We start from the raw sequence: 21,601 nt of genomic DNA, 5'->3' as shown, positions 1-21,601 counted from the left end.
GACGATATATGTTTTTGATTATATATATGTTTGATGTAATGTTTTATATATGTATACTGGTAAGTCATGTAATGTTCACTGTTACCATACACACATACTCATGTACACTATATGTAATCTGTTCATGGAATATAAGGATCTGTGTATTAATGGCTAGTTTCACCTGTGGTTTGTTTTGGTTTGTTTGTTTTACATCGCACTCAGCAATATTCCAGATATATGACGGCGGTCTGTAAATAATCGAGTCTGGACCAGCCAATTCAGTGATTGACATCATGAGCATTGATCCACGCATTTGGGATTGATGACATGCATCAACCAAGTCAGCGAGCCTGTTTCTCCTGTGGACATTATATTATATACTGCTTCTACTAGGCTGCCATGGTATGTGTCGCAGATTCATTGCAATGTTTTTTATTTGTGTGTATCAATACACAAAAAGGGTCAAAATAAATATATTTCAAGAATGGAACAATTTATTTCTATTTGACACTTATCAGACATCTCTGCTCAAATGCGGTTTATATTTGTTCCCTGGTCAGTCGATCCAGAGCAATCAAGTTACCATTCTCATCCCCCTCGAGAGTATACAATTACATACAACTCACATATTGGGTACCCATTCCCTGCTAGATAAAGAGAGGGAGTTGGGAGTAACCTAGTGGTTAAAGCGCTCGCCATGCCGAAGATCCGGGTTCGATTCCCCACGTGGGAACAGTGTGTGAAGCCCATTTCTGGTGTTCCCTCTGTGATATTGCTGGAATATTGCTAAAAAACGGTGTAAAACCATACTCACTCACTCACTCACTCCCTCACTCACCCACTCAGATTTTGTGAAAAGACCACTCCATGACCTTTAATGCCTGACACATTCTGTCTCACATAAATATGTATCTCCAACAGTTGACATCTCTTCAGGCAAGTTGACTGCCTTCGAAATTAGTTTCTGTTGCTTCTATGATGAGATACTACTGTCTGACATGTGTTGTATACTCCCAAGGGAGTTGAGAATGCCATGTTTGAATGCTCACAGGTCCTTTACAGGAGTTGTACTATACTTTTAGCATAATTATGTCCCGTATTTCCTTAACAACAGGCTTTGGGGACGAGTGATTTAGTCTGTCCATTATCAAGTGTTCTGTGCTTACGTTTCTAGGTTTGTCAGCACCAAACCCATACACGTATGTTTCCCCAAACGTCAAAGACCTGCATCTCTTCAGACACCCCCCATTCCCCACACTTAGACGACACGCCGTGGTGTAACTCAATGGTTCGGGTATAAACCTTCAATGGGAATGGATTGTTAGTTGCACCCGCTAAACCTACTGTTCCGAGGAGTATTTTCCTCGATTCGCAGTGTTTTTATTAATAGGTCATGCCGTTTTCTTGGTATGCATGAAACTTACTCGGTATTCGTGCTTGACCCCTCAATATCATTTCGCTAATATCCAGAAACAGCGCGACCTTTAAAGGGAGTTTGAAATGCAGGCGTTCTTGGCCACGCACAATGAAGCGCCGTAAAATATCAAACAGTGTCTACATCTAGAGCGAAGTCGTGCCGATTTGACTTTCTGAGTATGGGAGTGAGTAACAAATGTTTGTTTTTTTGGTTTGTTTGCTTGTTGGTTGGTTAACAACGGAATCAGCAATATTCCAGCTATATGAAGGCGGTCTGTAAATAATCGAGTCTTGACCAGACAATCCAGTGATTGACATCAAGAGCATCGATCCACGCAATTAGGATACGATGACATGCATCAACCAAGTCAGCGAGCCTGACCATCCGATCCCGTTAGTCGGCTCTTACGACAAGCATAGTCGCCTTTCACGGTAAGCATGTGTTCCTGAAGACCTATTCCACCCCGGATCTTCACGGGTATGTTACAAATGTACCCTAATGACATGAACCAATTGCATTGTTGATGTCAAATGACCCCCCGGCCCTTTTATAAATAAATGCAAAAGCAACAAATGTTCACATCCCTTTCGATGGGTACCGATAACCACCATATCAGCATCAAATTTGCATATTCAATAACGGCCATTAATTTGGTAGAAGCGTTCATACAAAACTTTGTGAATTTTTGTTTAAGCCGCAGTTCTATCGCAAACTTTTGTAAGTTGTCAAATCTGGGCAAGGGAGACCACTGCCGCGAGCCGCGATGGGGTCTTACACCCAAGACATGACCATACATCGTGATGGGCACGTGAATTGTTCATGCAGTCAACCACAGGTCTTCCCGTAGGATCATGTCTTGACTGGCGGACCCCATCTCGGTTCTCGGCTAGACAGACCAGTGCTTGATGGCCAGAACAACAATTCCCGTGCACGGTAACGAAATACGGTGTCCGCAAAGCGACGATGTTAAAACTGATCACCCGATCGACTCTTCCGCAAACGTTGGGTCGACCTAACCTTCGTAGGAATTCCAATGTGGATTCTCAAACCATAATCTGGGGCAGACATGAAACATCGATTTATTATCGCATCATTGCCCTTCAATTCCTACATTATCAGTGGACGTTCGCGGGCACTCGGATGTGCAGCTACTTTGTAAAAGCAATGCAATATCGCTTTACTTCGGCTTTTGTACCGGCATTTTACCGGTGTGTACGTCGGTGTCTACTGATACCCAACAGTGGTGGTCTCTTTGTAATCAAGCTTGCTTGACAGTAGCATGCTGTTAACACGGTGTCTGGCAGGATGTCCGGTAGTGTAGTGGCAAGTTGTCAGCTCGTCACGCGTGGTTTGATCCCATCATTCAAGTATGTGAAGCTAGTTCCGGGTTTGGCTGGTCCTGACATAACTTGTCATTGCCTTGACATTGCCTCGAACACCGTTTTACACAACTCTGAATTGACACACCATGGTAGAGTATAATTGAGGGTTGCAGATAAGCTGCCAGAGTAATTTGCATTTATGAGGCTGCCAACCCCCCTTTGCTATGTAGGAGTAGGGGGTCTATTAAGGGTATTCGGTACCCAGTAGTGTCATTCGCGGAACGCCGATAGATATGACGTTAAACACTAACGAAAAGGCTTAAGCACTACCGATACAACCTTACATTTTATTTCTCTCACTCACCAAAGTAATGGCACACATGCATTTGTGTCGGTATACCCGATGTATAAAGGTAGGTTTTATAATAAATACAGACCGACAATAAGGGCGTCTGTAGGTGAGCGACTTTGAGTGTGAAGTGTTCGATGTTTGTTATTTAACGCCGCACTAAGCAATATTCCAGCTATATGACGGAGGTCTGTAAAATAATCGAGTCTGAACCAGACAATCCAGTCATTGACGTCATGAACATTGATCCACGCAATTTGGATACGATGACATGTATCAACCAAGTTAGCTAATAGCTAGCCTGACCACGATGTGAACCACACAGAAACTACCAGAATCAAATTCTAACTGGCTACGATGTCTGAGACCACTAGGCCCCCCTTTCCCCAGTCAGATGACGGACTAACTTGTTCAATAATTTACAAAGAAGCCAAGTCCCTAGGCACTTAGGTGATGAGGAAGTCGGTTAGATGTGCCTTGAGCTAGCTCAGGTCATCCTTCCGGTCAGCGGCGGAAGTCTTGAGGCTCTTTATGTTGAGAACATCCGGTATGCGCAGACTTCACCAGTGGCGATCGGTTTGGAGTGTTGGCAGGCTTTGGTGTATAGTTTCGATGTGAAACTACGGAATACGTTTGGAACTTACCACCACTTGGAACGCTTTCATCCCAGAGTGGACCGCATCCGTGGTCTAGTGGTACAGCGTCCGCCCGGAGAGCGGAAGGTCCGGTGTTCGATCCCCGGCCGCGTCATACTAAAAGATGTTAAAATATTGTACTTGTTGTTACCCTGTCTGGCGCTCGGCTAAAACAAGGACTGGTGGGCTCGGAGTCAGTGTACTGTGTTTGAGTGGGGTATACATGTTAAACTGGGACATGGTATATCAGTGGGCTACCACTATAAATCGGCATAAGTCCTGGCTAGTACAAGCAGCCACACACACACACACACACACACACGTGCATGCAGGGCGCTATATAAGTGCAATTATCTTTGAAGCGACGTTAAACCCAATTTCACCTGACCTCACCACAAGAATCGCCCCGTACTGTGCCTCCAAACAAATATAGGTTAAGGGGGCAGAGTAGAGAGAGATTGTCCTGTCATTCATTCATTCATGGAGGATTATAAACGTCTGATCACATCTGACAGAATAGATCAAATCCTTGTACCGACCATTTGAAATTCCTGGCGAGGAGCTGGGATTTTAACGAAAATATTAATTGTCCCCGAAAATGCATGTAAAAATCCACAGCAACATTTCGACCGCATTGAAGTTATGAATGAGATATTTTTTCAAGCCTGGCTGTATTCCTAAATTCGTGGCCAGTATTATCGTGATCATTAGCGCCACCGAGGTGTTCGACACATTAGTACTTACTGATCGTCATGCCAGTGGTGTCGTGTGCAGAAAATGAATGTCATTGTGACGCTTTTAGGTCACGTGTTTCTGTATGTCTTCAAACCTTCATGATTGGTTCCATGGCCTTCTTTAAGCTGGGACCGCCTCCGTGGTCTAGTGGTAGAGCGTCCGCCCGGAGAGCGGAAAGTCTGAGGTTGGATCCCAGCCGCGTCATACCAAAAGGCGTTAAAAGATGGAACTTGTTGTTACCCTGTCCGGTGCTCGGCATTGAGGGGCTAAGATAAGGGCTGGTCGACTGGGAGTCAGTATACTGTGTCTGAGTGGGGTATTCATGTTAAACTGCGGCATGGTATCTCAGTGTGCTAGCACTATAAATCGGCATCAGTCCGGACTAGTACAAGCAGCCACACACACAGATACACGTCGCTATGTAAGTGCAATAATCTTGGTCGCGACGTTAAACCCCAATTCACCTCACCTTCTTTAAGCTGATACGCCTTGATATAACATAAACACTCTTTAAATGGGCGTTGAACAAACTTATTCAGTAAAAACATGACTGCATGAGTTGACGAGGTATATATTTAATACAAATATGAGCAACCAATAGAACGTGTTGTCGTGTACACAGGATCACAAACATAACCAACGCATATGTAGACAAACACATTACAATAAACATCAACAGACCACGGGAATAAACACTGTATTGTGTCACTGCACTCACGTCTTCGCAGCAACAAATGTTGTCACTTTGAGCATGGTATGGAATTTTAATTTCTTTCATTAAAGAGTTCATCATATATATTATTTAAAGTGAACTGCCGGACGAAAAATGTATACACCAATATTTGATGGCTAAAACTAAAACGAACAAGAAATGTTATTCGATGGTGATGTATTTGATACGGGTATCATATGTTGTTGTGTTTGGGCTTCATTTTTTTGTATTTTTTGTAGTGTTTTGGTGAAGTCTTTCGGCCTTGTAACGTTTTGATATTTTTTGTAATTTTCGGTTAAATCCAAATTTTAAGTGTATGCTGTCTTTTCCCCATATTTTTTATGCATCACCAAGCACAGACTCCTTCAAACATCGTCAGTGACCACACATACATTAAATACTCAATTCAATAATTTGTACTAAGACATGTGATGTTTTAAATGAAAGTCAAACTCGTGTGCGACTTCCTTTCATATATGACAGAAGTCCATGACGCCTCACTCATCATCATCAACATTTCAAGGTATCGTCAGCATCTCCCCAGACAAGTCAAATAACAAAATGGCGATCTTCGTAGCCGAGGAATCTGCTTTGGGAGGAATAATTTCTTTTTGTGATATTTGTTAAATATTGAAAATATGGACACTTTGTCGCTATAGGCCAGGCCTTTGCCTGACAATGTACTTATGTTATCCACAAATCTATATACATTTTGTCAATCCGGATTAAAATAAAAAGACAAAATGGAGGGTCCCTTGGCAAGGATAAAGATGTTTTCGTGCATTTAATATCTGACCGAGGCAAACACGCACTAGTCTCTTCTATTAGAGCAGGGGGACATGGGTTGCCCAGTCGTCTAAGGCGCCGCGATTCGCTGTGCAGAGTTGCGTCCCTTGGGCACGCCAGAAACCTATGATTGTGGGTTCGAATCTCGGTTCGCCCCGATAATGTTTCTAGGTTTGTCAGCGCCATACCCGTGTTCGTGGGTTTCACTGAAGTGGTAAACGTCCGAGACCTGCATCCCTTCAGGCTTTTCTCCCACACTAAGCTGACACGCCGTGATATAACTGGAATACTGTTAAAAGCGGCGTTAAACCCAACTCACTCACTCTATTAGAGCACCAGCTTTAAAGTCTTGTTTTCACAGCTATAACAACGTCATGTTTACGTCCCAGAGAAAGTAAATTCTGTTTTCCCTAAACAAAAACTTGAAGGCAAGAGACAATCTCATTTAAATCTTTTACTCCGATACGACCCTGACACCCCTCCATTGGGGGTCGCGTCATGCGAAATGTTTAATCAACCAATCAGTTCCGAGGGCTAAATTATTCAGTCTGAGCGAAGCATTCATGGCAGCGCAGCTTTTCTTATATCGGTACACTACTTGGTGATATACGAAAACTTACATGTGTATTCCTTTTGATAGTAATTCTCAAGAATGTGCTGCTGTGTCTCTAGACTGCTGAGTGAGTTTGTTGGGTTTAACGCCGCTTTGAACAGCATTTAATTCATAACGGCGTGTCAGCTTAATGTGGGAGGGAGACCCGAAGTGATGCAGGTTTCAGATGGTTACCACTGTGTTGAAACCTACGAACACGGGTATGGTGCTGACAAACCTAGAAACATAATCGGGGCAAACCGGGATTCTAACCGACAATCATAGTTTCCTTGCGTGCATAAGGGCCGCAACTCTGCACGTCGAATTGCGGCGCCTGTGACCCAACGAGTACGGATCTTGTTTGACAATGTCTAAAGAGTATCTGAACATTTGATGCAGGATGTCCTTTTCTTATTTCTTACAGATTTGACCGCCTCCGTGGTCTAGTCGGAGAGCGGAAGGTCCGGGGTTCGATCCCCGGCCGCGTCATACCAAAAGACGTTAAAAGATGGTACTTGCTGTTACCCTGTTTGGCGCTCGGCATTAGGGGCTAAAACAAGGACTGGTCGGCTCGGAGTCAGTATAGTGTGTCTGAGTGGGGTATAAATTTGCGTCATGGTGTAGGCTAGCACTGTAAATCGGCATCAGTCCGGACTAGTACACACACACACACACACACACACACACACACACACACACACACACACATGCACGTCGCTATGCTATTTTAGTGCAATAATCTTGGACGCGACGTTAACCCCCATTTCACCTCACCTCACCTCACCCGATCTCACGTCACCTCTTGCAGATTTAGATCACGCTGTATCCAGAATCCTCTCATGGAGGATTCGAATCCCGAATACGCCTTTTACATAATTCTTGATCTTACAGCACCATGCCCATCTGCGTGGTAGACGACACGCTGTGATGTATGGTTCATAGCCATGTTAAATCTCTACTCGATCACGTATTTCTCGCAAATTGAAGTTACCACCTCATACGCATGTACTTTGACTTTTTCTGGCCGGTAAATATGTAACTGATGAACCATTAATATCCATATTTTAACCGTTTGTTCGTGACTGTCATAGTAACCGTGTTAATATTGATCAAGTCTTAAATATGCTACGGAAAAAGACAATGAAAAGCCGATCGCCCAGCGAGCATAAAGTGCTGTAATATTGAACTGCAATTATTTCCGTTCGTTTCTTTCCGGTAACAAAACGGCTTGTCACAGAATTACGTGAGTGATCACGAAGGTTGAACTTTTGAAAGCCAAATCAGTGTCGAGCACGGTGCATTTGTTTCAAACACCGAAAGAGTACAATTAAACCTTCGCATATCATTCCGTTATCAACGTCGCGAAACGTTGCTAGTACGTAACAGGGAACACTGGCACTGATATATAACAGAACATTAATCATTCGCAAAGACCCTATCCTGCCATCGCCATCCCGTATTTCTTCGTGAACCTCCATCCGATAATTTCCCATAATATAATTAGAAACGATTTCAAAGAAATTTTATCTCACGCACATGATCTGAGTGAAATGAAAACTGTCCCAGCATCCCTGTCATGTATCAACACCTATTAAAAATGAAAACATATTAAGACTATATTTCCAGACTGACTACCAACATTGTACTGTTCTCGTAACATCTTGTCGAGGTCCCGGCCGGGTCATACCAAATATACGTTAAACTGTGGTACTTGTTGTTACCCTGTCTGACGCTCGTAATTAAGGGGATACAACTAGTACTGGTCGGCTTTAAGTCAATATACTGAGTATCTGAGTGGGGTATCCATGTTAAAACTGTGGCATGGTATCCAAGTGGACTAGCACTATAAAACCGGCATTAGTTCGGTCTAGTACAAGCATCCGCACACACACACACACTTACACACACACGAACACACCCGCATGCACGCACACGCACACACACACATATACAAACACACACGTCGCTATATAATGCCTCAGTGACATATAAAACGGTCGCCGGGCATCGGGCATCGGGCATCGTAAACTAATCTTTCCCTATGACTGAGGCATAAGCGTTGTAGTTTTGATGTGAGTGAGTGAATTGTATCCATGTCGGGAATCGAACCCGGGTCTTCGGCGTGACGAGGGAACGCTTTAACCACTAGGCTACCCGACCGGCCTATAGTTTTGAAAGCAATGTTAAACTCCATTATACCAACACTCACACCTTGTCGAGGTAAATATGCTGTTCTGTTGTCGCAGAGAGGTGGGGGGTGGGGTTATTGTGTGTGTGTGTGTGTGTGTGTGTGTGTGTGTGTGCGTGTGCGTGCGCGCCCAATTTTGAATGCTCGGGGTCAATGGACATCAGTTTTTCCTCCGGGGTTATACAACAAACACAACGTTTACTGGTAATGGTGGATGTTTAGGTTCTCTCTTCAGGGATAATGTGTTTTGAAATGTTCTCTGAAATAAAAATCCTAGGCCACTGAACATATTGATTCTCTAGCGACACAATATGAGTTAACGAGGGTTTGGCCTTGCTTCTGTCAATACAAATTAACGTGTTGGTGATGAGAAATAGGCATCCTTGCAACGTCAGATCCACTCTGACAGAGATAAATGCCCCGTGGATCACCTGGATGATCCAACATCCGGCTTTTATTCAGAATCGAACAAAATGTCCACATGATATATGTCCCTAAGCAATGAACAAATCATCACGTTTAAGCATATTGTTATGATCAACTCACGACCACACTCAATTTTGTGCACAGTTCACTGGTCCGTCATTCAACATCTGACAATCGGAATCCCGCATTGCATTGTAAAATGTTTTTGAAAAACGATCTGCTCCGATTGAATTCACGACACTCTATCGGAAGAATCTGCACAAGCGGAAGATTCAGCACGGTTGTCGTTCTTGTCTTTGGCTACTTTACTCTCTCCAACAGACTGGAGTTCGTTTATCTCCCCTTCGTCTGTGCTTTCCTGCTTTCTGAATATTCGTAAAGCTCTAGTGCGTAATTTGGTTAAAATATCGTCATTTTTGGGAACCTCCGTCGGCACTATTGTGCCGTTTTTTCGAACTTGTCCTCTGTTTATATAGGAAGCCCTTTTGAAGGAAGACACTACGAATGACTTCGTCAAGGCCACACTGTCTCCCCGTCGGCTCTTCCTTCTGTACCACATGCGCTTTATCTCTGCGTGGACCTGAAAAGCAAACACTATGAGGTTAGCATTGCCCAATATTTTCCTGCTAACCTAATATGACACCGTATACGGCAACTAAAGACACCATAACGAATATATTATCTGGTATCCATATTGCACTGTCATGTCAAAATACAAACTTGACACTTACAACCGTACGTTGACCTTAAGGGTCCAAAGGGAGACTACTCTCCAAACCTTAGCGGCCAAACCTTGTTGACAATTTAAACTATAATCTTTATCAATAGAGTCACGAACGTGGTCTAAAACACTGATTAATGTCCTTGCACATCACAATTAATGATAGTAAAACACAAAACAGTGTCAAATAACGAATTTCGGTACAAGAAATTTATTGTACTATTGCTGAGTGCGTCGTTAAACAAACAAACAAACAAACAAACAAACAAAACAAACAAACACACTGCGAAGGATACAGGGTATGTATGTATTTCTTACCTCCTCATTTAAAAAGCAGAACAACAGCGCCAGAATAAATCCCTAAAACAGAACGAATATCTGAAGTTAATAAACACTTGAAATTACAATCATATTATCTTATAAATGACTGTTATTATAGTTACTAAATTGTTAATAAAGACATCAGTTCGTGTAGTTTACCCCTCAGGGGAATGAAATGTTCCCAGTACAGCAGATCCGTTAAGATCCGGGGTAGAACAGGTCTTCAGCAACCCATGCTTGCCGTAAAAGGCGACTATGCTTATCGTAAGAGCCGAATAACGGGATCGGGTGGTCAGGCTCGCTGACTTAATTGATGCATGTAATCGTGTTGATTGATGCTCACGATGTCAATCACTGGATTGTCTTGTCCAGCTTCGATTATTTACAGACCGCCGTCATATAGCTGGAATAGTGCGGCGTTAAACAACAAACCAACCAATCAGCGAAATCAACAAGTCATCGTATCCCAATTGTGGGGATCGATACTCATGATGTCAATCACTTGATTGTCTGGTGCAGATTCGATTATTTACAGACCGCCGTCATATAGCTGGAATATTGCTGAGTGCGGTGTTAAACAACAAATGAAACTAATCACTGGATTGCCTGGCCCAGACTCGATTATTTACAGACCGCCGTCATATAGCTTGGATAGTGCGGCGTTAAACAACAAACCACCCAACCAACCAATCAACAAGTCATCGTATCCTAACCGAGTGGGTCGATGCTCATGATGTCAGTGACTAGATTGTCTGGTCCAGATTCGATTATTTACAGACCGCTGTCATATAGTAGGAATATTGCAGAGTGCGGCGTTAAACAACAAACAAAACAAACATAGTAGAGAATAAGTAATAAACATTGATTCCTGTCCTTTCAACTTAAATCGTCCAATACACTTGCAGTATAATGTTGTTTCTTATTCTTAGCTGTTTGGTCGCGTTTACAAAGTCAAACATTTGAAACAAAGGCTCTACATTGTCAAACATTTACAACATCGGCTATTGTCGGGCACTCCCTGTGCGCCTCACGGATGAAACAGTAGGCGCACTGGCCGACACCGCAGACTGGGACAAGGACCTCTTATCAACTTCATGACAGATAATATTCACATTCTTAATTGCTTATACGATGAGGAATTCCCAGGGTATAAGATAATGGATTGAGTTTCCGACCCTCTAAGGAATATTCCAGCAATAAGAAGGGGCAATAGTCTTCGGCTTGACAACGTTTTCAATAAACTGCAGGGCAAAAGAAAGTTTATACTTGATAATAAGCTTTGACTAAAACATTACAAAAGTTATCAATCGTTACTAGACTGACAACAGTCGCCGAAATATTCAAACTTAAGATCCAAAACACAACTGTGCATGATAACCGGATAAAAAACACAACCTTTGAATTACCATTCTTGTTTGTTTCATTTTTAGCCGACCCGTGAAGATCCGGGGTAGAATAGGTCTTCAGCAACCCATGCTTGCCGTAAAAGGTGACTTTGCTTGTCGTAAGAGGCGACGAACGGCATCGGGTGGTCAGGCTCACTGACTTGGTTGATGCATATCATCCTATCCCAATTGCGAGGATCGATGCTCATGATGTCAATCACTGGATTGTCTGGTCCAGACTCGATTATTCACAGACCGCCGTCATATAGCTGGAATATTGCTGAGTGTGGCGTTAAAAAACAAACAAACAAACGAAACTTTCATTTGCCCGTAGTTTGCTAGCCTATGTGGTAGCTATCTCACACACACCCTGTCCCTGTTTTCGGGTTATCGCTTTACCATCGGCTACAATGGAATCATCTGCTTTATGAAGTAAAGAAACGATCTCCACCTACCTGAAGAGAATTATACGTCATCTCTATGTAGAGATGGGTCAGCCCGACTTCACTTTTGAATCTGGCGGGAAAAGCCACGTGAAACGCGATGTACAGAACTCCAAATAAGGGAATTAGAACCAGCACAAACTTGGCCAGTCGCCTGGAATAGAAACATAAACAATAAACAATATGATAACATTTGCACGTATGACTTCAAATACTTCGGTCGAAGAATCTCTGAGGAATAAATTTTGATTTTACGTATCTTTCGTCTTGCATCTAAAAATAAACCCAAGATACAGTTTAATGTGTTCAATCATACTGTAAGGGGCGGTCGGGTAGCCTTGTGGATAAAGCGTTCGCTCGTCACGCCGAAGACCCGGGTTCGATTCCCGACATCGGTACAATGTGTGAAGCCCATTTCTGGTGTCCCCCGCCGTGATATTGCTGGAATATTGCTAAAAGCGGCGTAAAACCAAACTCACTCATTCACTCACTCAATCATACTGTATAATACCGTAAGTCGCCATGTGCATCTGGAATATGAATGAGGAGTTGACAATTCTCTGAGCTATGCCCGTTTGCGCTCAGGTTAGACGGAACCCGGCCGCAAAAATGGTTACGAGGTTGACTCGAGTCGCTGTTCGGCTTGTCTCGGAATAACACGAGTTGGTCACGAATGAAGTGGTCGATAGAGCGAACACATAAGACTGTGGTGGTACATGGCCGTGTGTACAACACACAGGTTACAAACCACGCAAAACGAAGCAAAGCTGGTGGCGGAGAGTAGGAGGATGTTCGACAGCTTGACTCTTGGAGAATACTCAAGCTTGACCGAGAGTTTCTAGTTTCTTTGCCCCAAAATGGTGTTTCCTAAGGCAGGTGACTTTTTTTCGATACATGCCATGTTCACTCTGCAGTGAATGGGTACCCGGTAGGACGTGATGGTAATGTGACCTTCCGAGACTTGCATCACATTCATACTAGGCATCCATTCAAGCACGTTAGGTATGGAACTATGTCTTCTCGGACACTAAATCTGTAGTCTATCATGGAAACGTGACGGCAAAATAAGTCAATATGACTTTCAGGTACAGAGGCAGCTCCATATCCCTTGCCTATTGATTCTTAGATTATAAAATCACCACGAAACACTAGGTAGCAGCCCCAAATTTTCCTCATTGAAACTGCATAAAGGATTAACGTGTTGAGGGTTTGTATATGTTGAAGTCATAAGTACCTTACACATTCATCTTATATTAATACATAGGGGGCACGGGTGGCCCAGTCGTCTAAGGCACCGCGATTCGATGTGCAGAGTTGCGTCCCTTGGGCACGCCAGAAACCTATGATTGTGGGTTCGAATCCCGGTTCGCCCAGATTATGTTTCTAGGTTTGTCAGCATTATACCCGTACTCGTGGGTTTCACCGAAGTGGTAAACGTCTGAGACCTGCATCACCAACTCACTCACTCACTATATTAATACATGCTTGTCTCGAGCTATGGTTAACTCGAAATGCATACTTACCTAAATTATATTGTTTCTCGACTTTTAAAAAAACAAACAGAAAAAAGTATTTAGGTAAAATAATAATTTTGCTTTTTATTCCGATTTTCAACCAACCAACCTAAATTACCAATGGTACAAAACACCAACTGAGGCGACACAATATTCCAGCATTTGCATAATCACGAAAAGCATCGCTTGTCATCAGGATGGGTTACATCAAAAATGCAATTTCGGAATGAACATTAATTGTAAATGCGGAAACGGAATCAAATTTCTGCATGCAAACAAGATAAAAAATAATTTTAGGGTCGGACGGGAGTTTAGGGTTGATTGTGAATTAGAATCAAGAAATATGTTTAATGTTTCTTTATGTCAAGGAAACGTGAACCTACATATACTATATTGTAAAGTGCGCTTCTCACCTGTATTTGGTGCGTCCCATGTGTCGTGCTGATGCACGGACCCTTGTGCACAGTACTCGTAAAATATCCATAAAGAATATGAAGTTTATCTACAACAGAAAAAGAATATGTACTGTCAGGTGATATAGCTAGGATGAATCACATGTGCCGGTCCGCCATGGCGGTTTCAAGGTTGTTGGGGCGGTGGAGTGAGTGAGTTGGGTTTAACGCCGCTTTTAACATTATTCCCTGCTTATATCGCGGCGTGTCAGCTTAATGTGGAAGGAAAGCCCGAAGTGAAGCAGGTCTGAGACGTTAACCACTTCGGTGAAACCCACGAGCACGGGTATTTTGCTGATAAACCTAGAGACATAATCGGGGCGAACGGGATTCGAACCCACAATCATAGGTTTCTGGCGTGCCCGAGGGACCCAACTCTGCAAAGCGAATCAGAAATGGGCTTCACACATTGTACCCATGCCGGGAATCGAACCCGGGTCTTTGGCGTGACGAGCGAACACTTTAACCACTAGGCTACCCCACCGCCCCTCAACTGATGGTAAATTTAGTACATAAATTGATATACCTTTTCTACCGTTTCGTACAATTCTTTTCTCAGATAAAAACTAAGAGTGTATTTTGTCCAACAATTAAGCCAATTAAACAAGCCAGGTAATTGAAAACGTCAGGCAATTAATCAAGGCAGGTAATTAAGCAGCCTTGTCAGGCAATGTGTTTCTGTTTAACAGGTTACAAAAACAGGTCACGAATGAACGTGGCAACAGTGCATGTTTAAGAGAGTTTGTTTGTTGTTTAACGCCGCACTCAGCAATATTCCAGCTACATGTCGTCGGTCTGTAAATAATCGAGTCTGGACCAGACAATCCAGTGATTGACACCATGAGCATCGATACACGCAATTGGGATAGGATGACATGCATCAACCAAGTCAGCGAGCCTGACCCCCCGATCCCGTTAGTCGCCTCTTACGACAAGCACAGTCGCCTTTCACGGCAAGCATCCTCAAATTATCAAGCCGTGATAATAATGAAACACTGATGAAAGCGGCGTAAAACTCAACTCACTCACACTCACTTAGCACGAAGGAGTAGCCTTGCGGTTACAGCTTGTGCCCGCCACTCGTATCTAGTATCGCTCGCCGTGATATTGCTGGAATATTGCAACAAGGGGCGTAAAACCAACTCACTCCAGTCGCACGCTCACTTACCACGACTGTAGCCAGCAGAGGTCCGTGGATCACCCAGAACAATTCTTTCCTTTTACTATACGTCCAACAGCTGCAGAACAACAGAAGCCACTCAGTAATTAGTAAACTTGGTTATAGCGAACTGCAAACACCTTCATAATCAGTTCGATATATATACACGAACAAATCCCCTATTCGTCATAGGATTTACAGACTGGAGTAATAGCCTATATTACCATACTAGTATATGTGTAAACATTACCTATTACATCCATACCTTGCATTATTTTGTGCATAAAGAAAAAACATTAAAATATAAAGGAAGCTTTCGCCTTTGTTTATGCGAGCAAATGTCGCATTCTTCGCAATATTTTCATGGTATCACTATTTTAATGATTTTCGGTATATTTCGGTTCCTTTGTTCGTTTAATTATTCATATCTTGGGCAATATGAAGCTTTCGCTAGTTTGAGAAAAATGAATATTTATTGATGTTGAATTCATCTCTCTTCTATTCAATTCATTTATTTTCCGTTCAATTCATGGACATATTTATTTAACACGTTCATTATGTCGTTACCCTTCTCTGAAAGTATTATCCAGATTTAAACATATCTAGAAAAAAACGAAACGATGCCCCTTGTATGTATTTAGAGAGAGTCCTAAAATTAAACGTCCGGAAAGAGCGGTGTCCGGACAACCGAGGTTTGGACTAAGAGGGTTGGCCGTATTAACGTGTACTTACTGATGGTTGTCCAGAGTATACCTGACGATGACCCAGGGTATAAGGAATGTGAAAGGCAAGACTGAAAAGAAAATTTGAGACTCACAAACTGAACATCATCATTTTCACAAAGACAAACTGAAAGGCATGCCTGAAAATCGTCTTGATATTTTCCCTAATAATTACTTCTTAAGAGAGTTTATATACTCTGGTTGTCTTACGTGTCTTTACTATTCATTTGCTGTCTTTACTAATGGCATAGATATTGCATGTTTCTGGCAACCTTCAATACCAATTTTAGAAAGAAGTCCTTCTGAGACAAGGCCACTTGAAATAGGTGTAATCTAGACCACAACCGGTCTCAAGTCTACCAGGAACCTTGCTTCACGAAGACAGATGACCGCCTCACCCAGCGCACGCGATGCCTGATGCCAACACCACAGCGGCACTACGACCATGGACTGCGACAACGTGTACGTTTCTAACGCTATCTGTTAAATACAACTGAAGTAGGTGTATCTGGTGCGTCGTGCAGGTGCCCTGTCAGCACGCCAACTTGTTGTTGACCGGCACCATGCATTGCGATGCTGTATGACAATGATTAATAGGCTTCGTGGCTTTTTTAGAATGTTTGCGGAAATGTTTAAGTTATTCTGTAACTCACAATATCGGTGGAGACACACCAGTAATTTATACTACTGTAACCCTTGAATCTGCTTGGTCCGATTAGAATAAAATCTTTGTGATTAATTAAAGCAGTGATGTACTCTGAGGTTGATTTATCATAGTAGCTCCTGCACGAATATAGACTGGTTCACATACTGCTGACTACCGCGTTGTAACGTGTCCGTAATATTGTCTACTATTGCTTTGGAACGAAGCTTGAACAGTATTCCAGTCACAACTATTGCGTTGTGACATGTCCGTAATATTGTTGACTACTGCGTTGTGACATGTCTGTAATATTGTTGACTACTGCGTTGTGACATGTCTGTAATATTGTTGACTACTGCGTTGTGACACAGATGTAATATTGCTGACTACTGCGTTTTGACACAGATGTAATATTGCTGACAACTGCGTTTTGACACAGATGTAATATTGTTGACTACTGCGTTGTGACACAGGTGTAATATTGTTGACTACTTCGTTGTAACATGTCTGTAATATTGTTGACTACTGCGTTGTGACACAGGTGAAATATTGTTGTCTACTGCGTTGTGACACAGATGTAATATTGCTGACTACTGCGTTGTGACAGATGTAATATTGCTGACTACTGCGTTTTGACACAGATGTAATATTGCTGACTACTGCGTTGTGACATGTCTGTAATATTGCTAACTACTGCGTTGTGACACAGATGTAATATTGCTGACTACTGCGTTGTGACACAGATGTAATATTGCTGACTACTGCGTTGTGGCGCAGGTGTAATATTGCTGACTACTGCGTTGTGACACAGGTGTAATATTGCTGACTACTGCGTTGTGACACAGATGTAATATTGCTGACTACTGCGTTGTGACACAGATGTCATATTGCTGACTACTGCGTTGTGACACAGATGTAATATTGCTGACTACTGCGTTGTGACACAGATGTAATATTGTTGACTACTGCGTTGTGACACAGGTGTAATATTGCTGACTACTGCGTTTTGACACAGATGTAATATTGCTGACTACTGCGTTGTGACACAGATGTAATATTGCTGACTACTGCGTTGTGACACAGATGTCATATTGTTGAATACTGCGTTGTGACACAGATGTAATATTGTTGACTACTGCGTTGTGACACAGGTGTAATATTGCTGACTACTGCGTTGTGGCATGTCTGTAATATTGTTGACTACTGCGTTGTGGCACAGATGTAATATTGCTGACTACTGCGTTGTGACACAGATGTAATATTGTTGACTACTGCGTTGTGACACAGATGTAATATTGTTGACTACTGCGTTATGACACAGATGTAATATTGTTGACTACTGCGTTGTGACACAGATGTAATATTGTTGACTACTGCGTTGTGACACAGGTGTAATATTGCTGACTACTGCGTTGTGGCACAGCTGTAATATTGCTGACTACTGCGTTGTGACACAGATGTAATATTGCTGAATACTGCGTTGTGACACAGATGTAATATTGCTGACTACTGCGATGTGACACAGATGTAATATTGTTGACTACTGCGTTGTGACACAGGTGTAATATTGCTGACTACTGCGTTGTGGCACAGCTGTAATATTGCTGACTACTGCGTTGTGACACAGATGTAATATTGTTGACTACAGCGTTGTGACACAGATGTAATATTGTTGACTACTGCGTTGTGACACAGATGTAATATTGTTGACTACTGCGTTGTGACACAGATGTAATATTGTTGACTACTGCGTTGTGGCACAGGTGTAATATTGCTGACTACTGCGTTGTAACATTGCCGTATTATTGTTGACTACTGCGTTGTGACACAGATGTAATATTGCTGACTACTGCGTTGTGACACAGATGTAATATTGCTGACTACTGCGTTGTGACACAGATGTAATATTGTTGACTACAGCGTTGTGACACAGATGTAATATCGTTGACTGCAGCGTTGTGACACAGGTGTAATATTGTTGACTACTGCGTTGTGACACAGATGTCATATTGCTGACAACCACCTTGTAGCATTGCTTACATTATTACAGAGAACAACACTGTACTAATGCTGTAATGTCGTTCGCTTCTACCGTGTAACATAACTGTGACTTTTGCGTTGCAACAGCTGTTATACTGGAATGCGTACGTTGTCTGTAACATACACAGTAACGTTATGATACTCACGCCACCCGAGGAATATATAGGGCTTGACCCCCCTCCTCTCCGTGGACAGGGTCCTGTAGATGAGGTTGTGGAGGTACAGCCCCTCCATGAATATCCACAACTGACTCACGCAGATGGAATACATGAAGATCGTGACGAGCAGCCTGCACTCCCAATGCTGAAACAGACGTACATGAAGATCGTAACAAGAAGACGACACTCCCAATGCTGAAACAGACGTACATGAAAATCGTAACAAAAAGACGACACTCCCAATGCTGAAACAGACGTACATGAAGATCGTAACAAGAAGACGACGCTCCCAATGCTGAAACAGACGTACATGAAGATCGTAACAAGCAGACGACACTCCCAATGCTGAAACAGACGTACATGAAGATCGTAACAAGAAACGACACTCCCAATGCTGAAACAGACGTACATGAAGATCGTAACAAGAAGACGACACTCCCAATGCTGAAACAGACGTACATGAAGATCGTAACAAGAAGACGGCACTCCCAATGCTGAAACAGACGTACATGAAGATCGTAACAAGCAGACGACACTCCCAAAGCTGAAACAGACGTCCAAAAAATCGTAACAAGAAACGACACTCCCAATGCTGAAACAGACGTACAAAAAGATCGTAACAAGAAGACGGCACTCCCAATGCTGAAACAGACGTACATGAAGATCGTAACAAGCAGACGACACTCCCAATGCTGAAACAGACGTACAAAAAGATCGTAACAAGAAACGCCTCTCCCAATGCTGAAACAGACGTACATGAAGATCGTAACAAGAAACGACACTCTCAATGCTGAAACAGACGTACATGAAGATCATAACAAGAAAACGACACTCCCAATGCTGAAACAGACGTACATGAAGATCGTAACAAGCAGACGACACTCCCAAAGCTGAAACAGACGTCCAAAAAATCGTAACAAGAAACGACACTCCCAATGCTGAAACAGACGTACAAAAAGATCGTAACAAGGAGACGACACTTCCAATGCTGAACAGACGTACATGAAGATCGTAACAAGAAACGACACTCCCAATGCTGAAACAGACGTACAAAAAGATCGTAACAAGAAGACGACACTCCCAATGCTGAAACAGACGTACATGAAGATCGTAACAAGAAGACGACACTCCCAATGCTGAAACAGACGTACATAAAGATCGTGACAAGAAGACGACACTCCCAATGCTGAAACAGACGTACAAAAAGATCGTAACAAGAAACGACACTCTCAATGCTGAAACAGACGTACATGAAGATCGTAACAAGAAGACGACACTCCCAATGCTGAAACAGACGTACATGAAGATCGTAACAAGCAGACGACACTCCCAATGCTGAAACAGACGTACATGAAGATCGTAACAAGCAGACGACACTCCCAATGCTGAAACAGACGTACATGAAGATCGTAACAAGAAACGACACTCCCAATGCTGAAACAGACGTACAAAAAGATCGTAACAAGAAGACGACACTCCCAATGCTGAAACAGACGTACATGAAGATCGTAACAAGAAGACGGCACTCCCAATGCTGAAACAGACGTACATAAAGATCGTGACAAGAAGACGACACTCCCAATGCTGAAACAGACGTACAAAAAGATCGTAACAAGAAACGACACTCTCAATGCTGAAACAGACGTACATGAAGATCGTAACAAGAAGACGACACTCCCAATGCTGAAACAGACGTACATGAAGATCGTAACAAGCAGACGACACTCCCAATGCTGAAACAGACGTACATGAAGATCGTAACAAGCAGACGACACTCCCAATGCTGAAACAGACGTACATGAAGATCGTAACAAGAAGACGGCACTCCCAATGCTGAAACAGACGTACACGAAGATCGTAACAAGAAACGCCTCTCCCAATGCTGAAACAGACGTACATGAAAATCGTAACAAGAAGACGGCGCTCCCAATGCTGAAACAGACGTACATGAAGATCGTAACAAGCAGACGACACTCCCAAAGCTGAAACAGACGTCCAAAAAATCGTAACAAGAAACGACACTCCCAATGCTGAAACAGACGTACAAAAAGATCGTAACAAGAAACGCCTCTCCCAATGCTGAAACAGACGTACATGAAGATCGTAACAAGAAACGACACTCCCAATGCTGAAACAGACGTACATACAGATCGTAACAAGAAGACGACACTCCCAATGCTGAAACAGACGTACAAAAAGATCGTAACAAGAAACGACACTCTCAATGCTGAAACAGACGTACATGAAGATCGTAACAAGAAGACGACGCTCCCAATGGTGAAACAGACGTACATGAAGATCGTAACAAGAAGACGACACTCCCAATGCTGAAACAGACGTACATGAAGATCGTAACAAGCAGACGACGCTCCCAATGCTGAAACAGACGTACATGAAGATCGTAACAAGAAGACGACACTCCCAATGCTGAAACAGACGTACATGAAGATCGTAACAAGCAGACGACTCTCCCAATGCTGAAACAGACGTCGCATCAAGACGACGGCACTCCCAATGCTGAAGATCGTGTCAAGAAGACGGCACTCACAATGCTGAATCAGATATAATTAAAGATCGTAACAAGAGGACGACACTCTTAATGCCTAAACAGAAATATATGAAGATCGCTTCAAGATGACGGCACTCCTACTGATAAAACAGACAGTCGCACATAAAGATCGCATCCAGAAGACTCAATGCTGTAACAGACGTACATGAAGATTATATCAAGAATACGGCTCTCCCAATGCTGAAACAGACAGTCGCACATGAAGACCGAATCAAGAATACGGAAATCTCCCAATGCTGAAACAAACAGTCGCACATGTATCGTAACACGAAGACGACGGTCCCAAGGCTGATACAGACGTTTATGAAGATGTTGACATATGGATTTCAA

At 42.8% G+C, this 21,601-nt stretch overlaps 1 protein-coding gene across 2 annotated transcripts in view; it reads right to left on the bottom strand.

Annotated features, from left to right (window-relative positions):
- Positions 1-8,544: 8,544 nt before the first annotated feature.
- LOC139470292 (parathyroid hormone/parathyroid hormone-related peptide receptor-like) overlaps positions 8,545-21,601 on the bottom strand; it is a 218,466-nt gene continuing 205,409 nt past the window's right edge. For both annotated transcript variants that reach the window (XM_071252651.1, XM_071252652.1), the window contains exons 7-13: positions 18,691-18,847; positions 15,872-15,932; positions 15,149-15,218; positions 13,942-14,030; positions 12,027-12,168; positions 10,184-10,225; positions 8,545-9,724 (exon numbers count right to left, since the gene is read on the bottom strand). In XM_071252651.1, the coding sequence (XP_071108752.1) occupies positions 9,377-9,724; positions 10,184-10,225; positions 12,027-12,168; positions 13,942-14,030; positions 15,149-15,218; positions 15,872-15,932; positions 18,691-18,847 (909 nt within the window). In that variant the 3' untranslated portion in view covers positions 8,545-9,376. The remainder of the gene's footprint in view (positions 9,725-10,183; positions 10,226-12,026; positions 12,169-13,941; positions 14,031-15,148; positions 15,219-15,871; positions 15,933-18,690; positions 18,848-21,601) is intronic.

This window comes from Haliotis cracherodii, unplaced genomic scaffold (genome assembly GCF_022045235.1).
Source record: "Haliotis cracherodii isolate W230 unplaced genomic scaffold, xgHalCrac1.p SCAF_20, whole genome shotgun sequence".
Taxonomy (NCBI): domain Eukaryota; kingdom Metazoa; phylum Mollusca; class Gastropoda; order Lepetellida; family Haliotidae; genus Haliotis; species Haliotis cracherodii.
The sequence above is the reverse complement of the archived record's forward strand: the minus strand, read 5'-3'. Positions and strand labels throughout refer to the sequence as shown.